This window comes from Cannabis sativa, chromosome 5 (genome assembly GCF_029168945.1).
Source record: "Cannabis sativa cultivar Pink pepper isolate KNU-18-1 chromosome 5, ASM2916894v1, whole genome shotgun sequence".
In the NCBI taxonomy this organism is placed as follows: Eukaryota; Viridiplantae; Streptophyta; class Magnoliopsida; order Rosales; family Cannabaceae; genus Cannabis; species Cannabis sativa.
In genome coordinates this window covers 22,942,822-22,956,542 of record NC_083605.1, presented here as the reverse complement: position 1 = coordinate 22,956,542, position 13,721 = coordinate 22,942,822, and the positions used below count along the sequence as shown (strand labels likewise).

At 31.0% G+C, this 13,721-nt stretch overlaps 1 protein-coding gene across 1 annotated transcript; it reads left to right on the top strand.

Annotated features, from left to right (window-relative positions):
* Positions 1-6,567: 6,567 nt before the first annotated feature.
* LOC115714345 (uncharacterized) lies at positions 6,568-13,479 on the top strand. Its single transcript, XM_030643018.2, has 8 exons — positions 6,568-7,000; positions 7,666-7,813; positions 8,324-8,474; positions 11,370-11,495; positions 11,585-11,665; positions 12,252-12,444; positions 12,546-12,816; positions 12,934-13,479. The coding sequence occupies exons 1-8, from the start codon at positions 6,806-6,808 to the stop codon at positions 13,176-13,178; spliced, it is 1,410 nt and encodes a 469-aa protein (XP_030498878.1). The 5' UTR covers positions 6,568-6,805; the 3' UTR covers positions 13,179-13,479.
* Positions 13,480-13,721: the final 242 nt, after the last annotated feature.

The following is a 13,721-nucleotide window of genomic DNA, read 5'->3' as shown; positions in this document are numbered from 1 at the left end:
AATTAATATTTAATTTTCGAAAAAAAATATTTATTTATTTTCGAAAATAATAATAAAATGATATTTAAAATTAAACCTACAATTTTGAAAAACTAGGTTTCAACTAACCTAAATATCATTTCAAAATTTGCTAACTACTTTTAAAAATTAAATATTATTTTATAAATAAAAATTAAATAAGAAATTAAAAAGGATAAATAAATATCTTTTTCAGATTTTAGATTTAATTTAAATAAATAAAATAACAAAATTTAAAAGTTAGCAAAATATCTTACATCTATTTAAAATATCATGATTATAGTTATCCTATTTTAAATTTAAATAAGGTCAAATTATTTAAAAAAAAATTAATTTAAAAAAAATTAATATCTGACCTTCAATTTAAAAAAAGATAAGATATAATCAAATTTAAAAATAAGATAGATAATTAAGCAAAAAGATAGATATTTACTATTTTCAAATTCAAATTACACTAATATCATGAATTAAATTAAAAAAAATAATAATTAATTTAATTATGATAATTAGTATTGAAATAGGAATAGTAAATGTCTAAATACAAAACTACACAAAAAATCAGAACTTAAATCCATGAAAAAGCATGAAAAATCGAAGAAAAACGAAAAAAATACGAGCTGTACGGACGGTATGCTGTGCATACACGTCCGCGCGTGCATGAGGGGTGCTGGGCCGAGAAATCACGGCGCAAGGTGGGATTTGCAGGGTTTCCATGCGTGCAAGGCTGCTTCAGACAGCAAGTTCGGTCGATGTTGTCTGAATTCGTGCTGTCCGCGCGCGTGGGTGAGTGCAGCATCCCTGATTTTTTTTCGAATCTTCGAAAAATCATAACTAATTCAAATTAAATCGAAATTGAGTTCTGTAAAAAGGTAAATTGCTTAGTTTTTTCCATACTATCCAATAGAAATAATTCCAGAAACAAAATTTCAATTATTTTTCACGAAAATTCATAAACATCAATCAATCATCATATAATTCTCAATACAACATGAAACCATCCAAATAACAAACAATCGTTTTAAAGTCCAAATTTCTTGCAAGCAAATCAATTACCATGGCTCTGAGGCCAGTTGTTGGAATTTATTTTACCAGGATCTTAGATCTTCTCACAAGTATGTTGTTTAACACCCTAAATATGAACTTTCTAAAACGATAAAATAAACACATCTAAAGTTAAGAAAACCTTACATTGATGCAGCAGAATTAATGTCTCCTTCCACTCAGATCTCTAACCCTTGTATCCTTTCTGTCGCAGAGTATAATCAAGATCTGAGCCCGAATGTCCTTCTCTTTGTGTGTGATCCTTCACAGTCTTCCAATCTATGATTGAGTTACCACTTGTTGTGTGTGGACACTTACTCTATCACTAAGGTTCAAAATTTAGAAGAAGAAAAGAGAGAGAGAGAGGTTCGGCCAAGGAATAGAAAAGGGAAGGCTCAGTTTTTCTGAAGAGAGAATTTTCTGTCAGAAGATTATTCAAAGTTATAATTTTGACTGAGCCATCACTTTCTATTTATAGGCAACTACTAGGTTTAGGTTAGGAATAATTTGGCATTAAAATAATGAAAATATCAATTTGAAAATCCACATAAAGTGGCCGGCCAAGGTGTATATAATGGGCCTCACTTGGTTTTGCAGTTTTAACAAATTTTATTTCTATTTTCTCAAAAACGCCAATTTTTCCAATTCTAACCATTCAAATACCAAAACTAATTAATTAATAACTAAAATTGATTATTAAATAATATTGTCATTTAATTTAATTATTAATTAGACATATCAAGTCTATTAATAAATAAATAAACCTAGAATCTCTTTTCTTTACAATTTCGCCCCTGCTTAGTGAAAATTCACAAATTAGACATAGTCTAACTTTAGAATTATAATTGGTTAATCACAAATCAATTATTGAGTCTTACAAGCAGCATTTTCTCAATCAGAATGGGGACCATGGATCTATATGCTGAGCTTCCAATAAGTGAATCGAATTTACTAAGTAAATTCCTACTTATTAATTCTTCGTTGAATCCAGTCTTAGAACTTAGAATTGCACTCTCAGACTTATATAGAGCATATTATATGTTCCACGATATGGATATGCTATCTCATTTAACCATTGTTATAATCTTATTGTGATCAAAGATCCTTTATATAGATGATTTACATCGAGATGGGATAATTTTACCGTTCTCACCCCTCAATGTATTTTGCCCCTTAAAACACTTAGCTACCTGTAAATGGTGTTTAGTGATCTAAGAATTAGTCACTTAAACAAGAGCTCATCCATTTACTTCTATTTGCTAAGCTCGAAGGGAATCATCACTTGACTTCTATACACCAGTAGAAGCTATAGATTCCATATTTATGCTCAGCACTCCCACTCAATCATACTATCATGTTCCCAAAATATACGTATCACCCTGACCCAAAAGTAGGCTTAACTAATAAATCAAAGAACGTGAATAGTACTCCTGAGTTGAGCCTAAGCATATTAGGATTTAGATTCTTTTAATCTTAAGATCAACTACTGATATTGACTTGGAAAGATATAACGGTAAGTTTGTAATATCTTAACTAAGTTGCAATATTGGTCCAGTCCAATGTATACTCCATACATTCGAAACTAGTATACTTTACTAATGTCCTGGAAAGAACATAACACTTACTCCAAGTGTAAGTATACATCATCGATGATTATCATATTAGTATAAATCCAAAACACTGATGAAACAGGGACTTAGTCTTTTGACTCATATGATCACAATCACATTCTACTGTGTTGACGATACTGTAATTGTGAATCAACATATGATCTGGATTTAACTGATTTTGTGTATAAATGTAATAAACATATAAAACCATAAGCATGTAAAATTCATGCAAACATAAATCACTTCAAATTTCTTATATTGATTACTAATCAGATTGTAAAGAGTTTTATTTAGGGAATAAAACCCAACAGGCTTTGTAAGTACTTCGATCGTTGGGCCTTTTCGTTGGGCTTAGAGCAATTTTTGGCCACTACAATCACATCAGTGTAAAATCCAGTGCACTGATGAATCAAGGACATTATCTTTTGAAGCATATAATCACAATTACATTCCACTGTGTTGGCATCACTGTAATTGTGAATAACTATATGTTCTGGACTTAACAGATATTGTACACATCAAACCATAAACATGAAAACTACATGTAAACATAAATGACTTCTAATCTTCTATTGATAACAAATCAGATTGTATTGTAATGGATTTTATTTAGGGCATAAAATCCCAACACTCCCACCACTTGCTTCTGTCCCTCTGGCCAGCTAGAGTTCTCATCTTCTCAGGCCACTTTACTTTACTTCTAAGCCCCTTAAGTACTTGTACAGCCTCGGCAGGTGAGATGGACAGGTTGTACTCGAGCATCTTTAGTCCATTTCGAGAATATGTTTTAGTGGGTTGGTTGTAATTCCTTCTTCAATTCTCTAGCTTGTTAGAAGTTGGGTATGGCTCAGACCATTTGTTGTTGTGTCGTCTGTCTACTCTAGAATCTCTGCGAGTCTCTTTTCTTGGAGAGGATCTGTAGTAGTTGACTTCATCTTCTTCCCACTTGATTTGGGCCCATGCCTTAGCGAGGACGTCTTTCATAGTCTTACAGGGGTACTTGGTGAGTTCTTTTTATAAATCTAAGTCGTAATGAAGTCCTTTACCGAAGGCTAAGATGGCTGTGTGCAGGTTGCAATTGGTAATGAACACTTTCTCTTTATTGAAGCGCCCCACGTAATCTCTCAATGCCTCCCCACGTCGTTGGACGATGACATAGAGGTCTTCTAATTGCTTCTCTAATTTCTTGCTACTGGCAAATTGCTCAATAATAGTATCAGTGAGTTGTGCAAAAGTTTTAATAGAATTATTAGGTAAATTAGTATACCACTGGAGGGCTGGTCCGTTTAGACTCGAACCAAACCCCTTACACATGCATGCTTTCCTCATGTCACGTGGAATGGCCACAGTGAACATCCTTTGTCGATATTGGGCTATGTGGTCATCTGGGTCAGATGTCCTGTCGAACATCTTCATGTTAGGGAAGCTACATTTCTTAGGCATCTCCACTAAAGCTATCTCATCAACAAATGGTGAGTCGGCGTAGCAACTTGCGACACTCTTCTTGATACCCGATCAAAAGGCTTGCTCATATCTAATTTCATGGCAGTGATCCCGTTCCGACCATTAACTCTTATTTTAATTCCATTGACCAACTCAAAAGCTACCAAAATGTTATCTTGAATGAGACGATTTGAAAGGAAAGCACTTTGCGTCTCTGAAATGACAGCAGGAAACACATGCTTAAACCTTGAAATTAAAACTTTAGAAATTAGCTTTGAGATCACATTACAAAGGCTTATTGGACGATAATCACTCAATTGTTTTGGTTTCTTAATTTTTGGAATTAGAGTGATAATGGTTATGTTCAACTCCGTAGGATTAATACCATCATTGAGAACCCCCAAAACAACTCTAGTGACCAAATCCCCAACAATAGCCCATTCTATTGATAAAACATCGCTGACATCCCGTCTATATCAGGGCTCTTATCTGGTCCCATCGAAAATAAAGCTTTATCCACCTCAGATGCAGAAAATGGCAGCAGGAGCATCATGTTCATATTTGAAGTAGTGGTAGTAGGAATTGGTATTAATTGTAGCAGTAAGAGCTGCTTCATCAATTGAAGAGGCTGTGAAAATCTGAGCAAAATAATCGCGAATGATAGCAGCCAAATCAGCTTTCGAAGTCTTTTTGTCACCGGTATTAGTACATAAGAATTTTATTTTGTTGTTTGACCGTCTTGCAGGGGCTTTAGTATGGAAAAACTTTGTGTTTCGATCACCCGATTGAAGTCAATCCACTCTAGACCGTTGCTGCCAATAGATTTCCTCGTGTTGAAGAAGATCATCCAAAATTGCTTCTGAATGTTTAATAGCAGCATCATGGTTGGCCGTGTAATGAACTGAGTAATGGAGATCTTCTACCTTGGATTGAGCATCTGAAATTGCTGACTTCATTTTTCCATACTTCCCTATATGCCTCTTTGTCCAAGCTATTAAGCACATCACTAATCGGGTTATCAGTATGAGAGATATCCCAATATTGTGAAATTACTTGTCTTGAGCTCATGAGCTTTATTTATAAAGAAGGGAACGTACAGATTACAAGAGTGGAAGGCTGAACAAACAGCTTGTATCAAACAAATTGTGTAACTAACAAAATAGAGTATAAATAACTCTATGGAAGAGGTTTCAATGGTTACATTTTTATTGTAACCATTATGGCTACATTTTTTTAAGCCATTGGATTACTATTAAATGGTTGTGATTAATTTGAAAATTAAATAAAAATAAATAATAAATAACTTGTAACTTGAAAGTAACCTAATCATTTATTTCCTTATAAAACTTTAATTAAGATTAATTATATTTTAAAATTAAATTAAATATAATTATTAATTAATTTTTTACAATTTATTACTATATAAGAATCTTTTAGCCATTTATTTTTTTATACTTAAATTATTTAAAATTTTATAGCAAAATTTTTTATAATTTAAAATTATACACATATAATTTCATAATTTAAATTTTATAATACTTGTAATCTTAATTTTAAATTATTACACTTAATTATTTAATTTTTTTATTTAAATATTTAAAAAGTAAAAAATAAAATAAGTTGAAGGATTTTTTAGAAAAAAAAATGGCTGCACTTGTTATCGATTGATTAGCTTGAGGCCTCATACTTAGTTCATATAATTGTAACAAAATAATTAAATATCATTTAAAAATAATTAATTATTTGAAAATTTATTATAAGAAGAGAATTTTAATTTGTGTTAAAAGAAGTTTAATTTTTGTAAAAAAAATAAATTTGATTGTAAATATTATAATTAAATGGTTTAATTATTAAAATAAGTCAAGTAAGGATTTAAATATAAATATTAATTGCTAAAAGAGGTCTTGTTAAATATTTAATTAATTATTTTAAGAAAATAATTAATTATAATTAAATAATTCTAAAAAAAGAATGTCTATTTAATTAATTATTTTAAGAAAATAGTTAATTATAATTAATTAAATCTAAAAAAAGAAAGTCTACCTATTAGTAACCTGCTATTACAGGTTAAAGAATAATGTAACCGGTTACAATAAAAATGTAACTATTGAATAGTCATCCATAACTCTATAACTAACTAAGTAGTTATAGTATATCATAGAGACAGTGTGTTTGTTTTTTTTTTTTTTATGATATATGATAATAAATAAAAAAGAAATTCAGCTAAAAAAAATCAATTATTTAGCAAAAATGATAAAAAAAAATTCAGTAAAAAAAGAAAAATAAATAAACAAAAAATTCCTCAAGTAGTAAAGAAAAGAGACAAGAGAAGAACTAACGATTTTTATTTATTTAAAATTTAAAAAAGATATTTAAGGATAAATTAAACATATATAATTTATATAATTTTTTTTTTTTATATAAAAAAGAAGCGTTCATTTAATTTATATAATTTTCAATCACTAATTCAATAAATAATTCAAGTGAACACTCGTATCGTATAGATATTTATTGATATATTCAATTTGGTTTTTAGTTTTCATAATTGTTGTTTATTAGGATTTGTTGGTGTGTATGCTAAGAGTTGTTTAGGAGGGAGGGAAGGGGGTTAGGGTTGTTGTCAAGTCCATACACTCCATTCCCAATCTCACTCGCATTCCACCAATTTTCTGAAATTTTGTTTAGGAAAACAAATGGAAGTTGGGAGGAGGATTTCAGCAAGTCCTCGACCGTGCTCGGTTCGCCGTGTTTCAGCTAACAAGAGACCCCGCGCCGATGGATTCGTAAACTGTGTGAAGAAGCTGCAAAGGCGTGAGATTTGCTCCAAGCGTGATCGTGCTTTTAGCACCAGCAATGCCCTCGAGAGGTTCCGTAATATGCGCCTCACTGTATGTTGATTTACTTTTCATTATGCACCAAACTAACTAGTTCTTCTAGTATTAAGAATGATTTCGTACTATTTTTTTTAGGTGAATTCTTTTTCCACTGGAATTTGTTTGCCATAAAAAATAACCAGTCTAAAATCCATCGAAACCCATGTCTATTTGTGTATAAAATATTATTTTTCCAGTTTGATTCTTATTATTATGAAGATCCTATAGTTTTCAGATTGCCACCATAACCCGAAGAATCAATTTGTGAGAACAAGAAATATTTTTTAAATGAAACGATCGGCATCTATTGTTGGAGAAAGGCAACGGGAAAAATATTTCCTGATGTTTACTTTTTTATCTCCGTGAATGATTAAGGACATAACATCTGGTTTTACATGCCCTTTTTTCTCTTACCCGTTGTACTAACTTTAGATTCTGAGTACTACTAAGTGAATGTGAAGCTGGAGAATAAATTTTATGATTAGTGCAACTTATTTGCTCTAATTGGTTGCATTAATCAAGAACGCCACAAGTCATTCTACTACAAATACCAAAAGCAAGAGATATATTAATTTTGTACTATATGCCTTTCCAACAATTGGCTTGCTTAATGAATTTTTTCTAGAAGTGCTATAACTCTTTTAGGATCATAGGTTTTATATATTTTTTTTCTTCATCAGGATGAATATGATACTCATGATCCCAAGGGGCAATTCTTATCTGAATTTCCGTTGCTATCAAAGAGAGCGAAAATCATTGAGATAGTTTCTGCACATGACATTGTCTTTGCTCTTGCATATTCTGGAGTTTGTGCAGCTTTTTGTAGAGGTAAGAACAAGCTGACCACTGATAATATTAGTTATGAACTTATGATGATTATAGTACTAGGTATACTTGGTTCACAGTTATGGAGTGTTCTTTGATATGGACATTAATACTGGCAATATATATTTCCTTCACAAAAAAAAAGAAGTTATTTTGGAACTACTACACCAAATAATAAACAAGAAATGCCTCCTTGAAGATCTATCTAATAACTAGTTTTATTTGGCCGTTGTTGATGATATCAGTACATATTAATGATACATCAATGTAAATTACAAATTTTGTTAAATGTACAGCGGAATTATAGTGATGAACTACATCACCATTAATCCCGGAAGACTGCCGTTTTTTCTCCTCTCAACATGATTAACCGTTTTTAATTGCATTTTCTGTTGAATTGTGCTGGAATCATTAACGTTTAATGTGTTATCTTGGAATCATCCATATTGCTTCAAATTTATTTCTGTTAAGGAAACTATGTTATATATCTTTTGTTGCCTATTCTTATTACAGAGACAAATGAGAGACTTTGTTTTATGAATGTTAGTCCTGGTGAAGTCATCCGAAGCTTGTTTTATAATAAAAACAATGATTCACTTATAACTGTTTCAGTCTACTCCTCAGACAGTTTCAGCTCTTTGAAATGCAGATCAACAAGAATTGAGTAAGTAGATCATACATTTTTATGCTTAACTTCGTTCCATTGTTTTTTTTTTTTTTTGTATTATGTTCCATTGTTTTTTAAAGGGTGCACTCTTAATGGGTATTTTATGCATGAATAAGTATTATTAGGAAAATTTGAGTTTCGATGCGTAATTTTGATATCTAATTAAAAAAAAAATCTATCATTTTTACACTATGTGGGTTTGGGTTGTTTCATTGGCTGAGTGTTCAGTTTGAGTTAGATATTTTTGATATAATGTAAAAAGATATTTTTCTTTAATTAAGTAGCTAAATTAAGTATAGTGAGTCAAATTTATTTTGATTATTGTCCATTGAGTCAAAATCTAATAGTTTAATATTTCTAACATTTTTATCAAAAAAAAAAAAATAAAAAATCAACAGTGAGGCATAACTGGTTTCATATCTTTTACAAAGAGGAGGTCCTAAGTTCGAATCCCCTCTCCCCCAATATCAATAAAATAAAATAAAAATTCTAACATTGATATTTATTTTTTTTAGTGATTTACCATTTATATTAGATTGAGAAATGTTATGGTTATATAAATTAGGGTGCTTCTGTATTAAAGAATCACTATTTGTAATATAAATAGCAATGTTTAAAAAAACGCAAATGAGCCTTGAGGCGTTTTTTTTTTGTAAGGCGAGGCGTATGAGGCGTAAGCCTCAAATATTAATAGAATCAATATTTTAGGGCACTAAAAATAAATAAATTGTCGCATAAATTTTAAACATACTATAAAATATCTCATAAAAATAATAACCATAAAACTTTTCATAAAGTTCAACAATACCAACAAATATGTCTCATAAAACTCAAACTAAAATAAAAATAATTATGTTTCTAGAATTAGAATCTTAAATTCTACTATCCTAGCAACATTTAAAAGAAGCAAGGTTTTTTTTTTTGTTGTTGGTTGAAGAAATAAGCAGCTGCACGTGAAGGAGAGAGAGAGATAGGAAGAAGATAGAATTAGGGATTTTATTTTTAAGTTTTATTTGGGCTTGCTTAAATATTTCATTGGGCTTTTTCATTAATGTTTATGGGGCTTTTTAAAAGTTTTTTAGGTTTTTTAAGTTGGGCAGCAGAAAAACAAATATAAAATTACAATCTGGGCCTTTTTTTTAGGGCTCAAATAGCCCATTTAACTTTCAAAATTTGAGGCGCACGCCTCTTACGCCTCAACGCCTCACGCCTCAATTCAGCGCCTCACCCATTAAGGCGTACGCCTCTCTTCTCCTCAACAAGGCGCATGCCTTAGTGCAATCTTTAAACACCTCAGCTTGAGGCGCGCCTCAAAAACGCCTTTTTAAACATTGATAAATAGTAAGATCTTAATCTAAGTTTGCTTGTTTGAACGGTATAGCTACCATAAATAGTTTATCATTATTTTTTCTTTTTGACAAAAGTTATTATTATTCTTTAAAGGTTTAGTTGTATAGGTGATTCGTTGGTAAGTTGTTCTATGATTAATGATTATTTGGCTTCAAAAATCCTATTATAATAGTTCATAGTCAATGACTTATTCACCTTCTCTCCTAAAACATAATTTTATGTTTTTTCTCTTCTCATAAACATTCTCATTTTTTTTTTTTAAAATCTTTTGATTTTTGTACTTATAATTCAATTTCAAATTTTAAATTAAATATGTGATACCACACATGTTATTGCAATATATTTTTGAGTTTTTTAATGTTGACCTAGCTAAGTATTATTTTATTTGCTAAGATATACAAATTTCTATATTTTCTTAGTGTAACAGCTTGTATATTTTACAATATTAAAACATTTTATAAGAAAACCCCTAATACGGTTACAATAAGAAGTAATTTTAGTTTTATCATGTGTTCGGTTTATGTCATCTTATGTTGGAGAGTTTTAGTTAAAATAGAAGATATAACACTAAATTTTTGTTAAAGTTTTGTAACTTGTGATTTCCAGAACAAGAGAGGAGAGAGCATTGTCCCAAAATACGCTCATTTTTTTTTTTAACTCTTATCTCTAATTTTGAATTTGTTTGATTGTTATATAATTTTGTTGTAACTCAAAAAGACAAAAGAGTAATTGAATTTGAAATTCAGTAGGTCTTTCCTGAATTGGTCAACCATATGATAGTTAGCAAATTGGGTGGAAGTTGAAAAAAGACATGCTTATGGAGAACTGCAATTCTTGCAGTTCTATGGGCTGTTTGGTTAGAGAGAAATGACAGAATTTTTCAAGGTGCGGAGAGCTCACCAAATGTCTTATGGGATAAGATTTGATTTTGGACAGCTACTGGGGTATATAAGAATTTTTAGAGCAGTTCTCATTTCTAGACTTAAGTAGAGAATGGAGAGTCTTGTGGTAATTTATTATGATTATGGGTTATAGTTTTTCAGTTTACTGGTTTTATTTTTCGGCTCTAGTATAGTTTTGATGTTTTTGTGTTTTGTTGTTTTGAGTTATAGTGTTTGTATCCAAGGCTTTCAGTAAAATATCGGGGGAGGGATCAGTGTAAGACAAGTGATCTCTTTCTCTTTTTTCAAAAAAAAAAATAAAAAGAATTACAATAAATAGTTCCAGTTCACCTGTGTTCAGATAAAAGTTATCTGTTTTGTTTTGGTAATCGCAGAAGTTCATTCTGGAATTTTTAATAATATATAAAATTTTGTTTTGTTTAAACTCAAGAATATTGTATGATATAAACTCATAAATGTATTTCTTTACAAACATGTAGTTGTTTCCATTAAGATGCATATCTGTTCTCTTAAAATGTTTGTACTATCTGTAGTGAAAAGAAAATTTTAATTACCCATTTATTTTTCTATATGTTAATATATTGTTTATTTGTGGATTGTGAATTGTGGGAATATTTGTGGATTTGTGAATTGTGACTAGGTACATAAGAAGAGGCAAGCCTGACGCCGGATTTGCTCTTTTTGAGTCTGAATCTTTGAAGTGGCCTGGCTTTGTAGAGTTTGATGATGTTAATGGGAAGGTGCTAACTTACTCTGCACAAGATAGGTATCTTTACAGAATGATTTGTGCTTCGCACTTTGTCATTGCCAATTGCATTCAAATTCTTACAAGCTTACGTTTTCTTTCTGTTTCAGCATATATAAGGTGTTTGACCTTAAAAACTACACTATGCTATACTCTATATCAGATAAACACGTGCAAGAAATCAAAATTAGGTAATTTTCTTCTCTCCAAAGATTAAACTGTCTTACTTACTCTTTTTGTTCTGATTATGTGCTCTGCCATTATTCATTTTCTATATCTGTATTGTATGGGATGTGTTCATAACATGAATGTTCTGGTTGTTGGAGTGACCTGTTAATCTTTTTATATGTGGTCTCAGTCTAACCGTACACTTTGGAGCTAAGCATATGCGATGACCTTGTTGTTGTAATCTAAACAAGTTTACATTACAATTTTAGCTTCTCATTGTATTTGAATTGGTTTGAGTTATTTTTGCTTTTCTTTTCTTAAATTGCTAAATAACCTGAAAAGACTACTTTCCTGGTTGCCTTGTCCGATTGGAATGTTGAAATAAATTTGCTTTATTAGCTCTACGAGTTTGATCTGTGCTGATTTGTTTATTCTGATGTACCTGCACTGATAAATTTGGGTACAAGATATACCTTTTAAAAATAATTATGTTCACCATGGTTTCCAAACGAAGAAATATCTCACAGTGAAACTTACAAACAGAATAATGTATTTTACTTCAGATATCATGAGTGTTCTTGCGTCTTGATGTTTCTTCGTTTGTTACAGTCCAGGTATCATGCTATTGATCTTCAATAGAGCTACCAGCCATGTTCCCCTTAAAATTCTTTCAATTGAAGATGGCACAGTTCTCAAATCCTTCAACCATCTACTTCATCGAAATAAAAAGGTAGAGTTCATAGAACAGTTCAATGAGAAACTTCTCGTCAAGCAAGAAAGTGAGAATCTTCAGATCCTTGATGTAAGTAGTCATTTTTTACCTTTTTCCTGGCAATTCTCTTTAGATTTCTTATCTTATTACATATAAGCATACTTAAATTAAAAATTATATAATGCCTGTAGGTTCGCAATACTGAGTTAATGGAAGTTAGCAAAACTGAGTTCATGACTCCTTCAGCATTTATTTTTTTGTATGAGAATCAGTTGTTTCTGACATTTAGAAATCGAACTGTGTCTGTTTGGAACTTCCGTGGGGAGCGTGTAACTTCATTCGAGGATCATATGTTGTGGCACCCTGATTGCAATACAAACAACATATATATTACTTGTGATCAGGATCTTATAATATCCTACTGTAAGGCTTCATCCGATGATCATTGGGCAGAAGGAAATGGTATATTTCTCTCAACTGTATTGTTAGCTATAGGGAAAATACTGATACTAGTCTACTAGATATCTTCTTACTCTATATAATATTATGTACTGAAGATTGATTTTCTATGTTATGAAGCTGGATCCATTAATATCAGCAATATCCTGACTGGAAAATGCTTGGCTAAAATAAACTCTACTAATCATCCTCTCGAAGCTGACGACTGTGGTTGCAGTTCTAACTGCTCAAAGCAGAAATACTCTCCGGTAAGAAGCACAGTTAGTGAGGCCTTGGAAGACATAACTGCTCTTTTCTATGATGAAGAACGCAACGAAATATACACGGGCAATAGGCATGGTCTCGTTCATGTGTGGTCTAACTAAAGATCCTTTTATGTTTGGATGCTTTTGAGTCTATTCTAGTAGGGGCCTCGTTAGAGAGAATGTTCTTTCGTTGATTTTTTTTTTTATTATTATTTATTTAATTTGTTAATGTTGCATTCTTTGGCACAAAGGCCTTCTGAGATTGAGACGTAATCCTAGGATAATGATTTGGGGGTTCGCTTACATAATTTGTACATGTTTTGCTATATAGTATATACAGAATGTCTACGTTGGTAGTGTCCAATGTGTATAAAGGAATCATTTAATTATAGGGATAAAATGGTAGGGTTGTTTGCCAGCATAATAGCTTACAGTTCATCGAATATATCATTTTCATACTTAATTTGTTTATTTTAAATAGAAAATATTGAAACTCGGCCGTATATGAGAGAAACCGATAAAAATAAAGAGAAAAAGAATTGCTTTTTATTTCTCAGAATTGAAATTAAAGAGAATGGTACAGAGCCAAGTGCTTTTATAGCACTAATATTCAAGAACCAAGTTGGAAAAACAACTAACAGATTAGTTGGTTAATTAACAGAA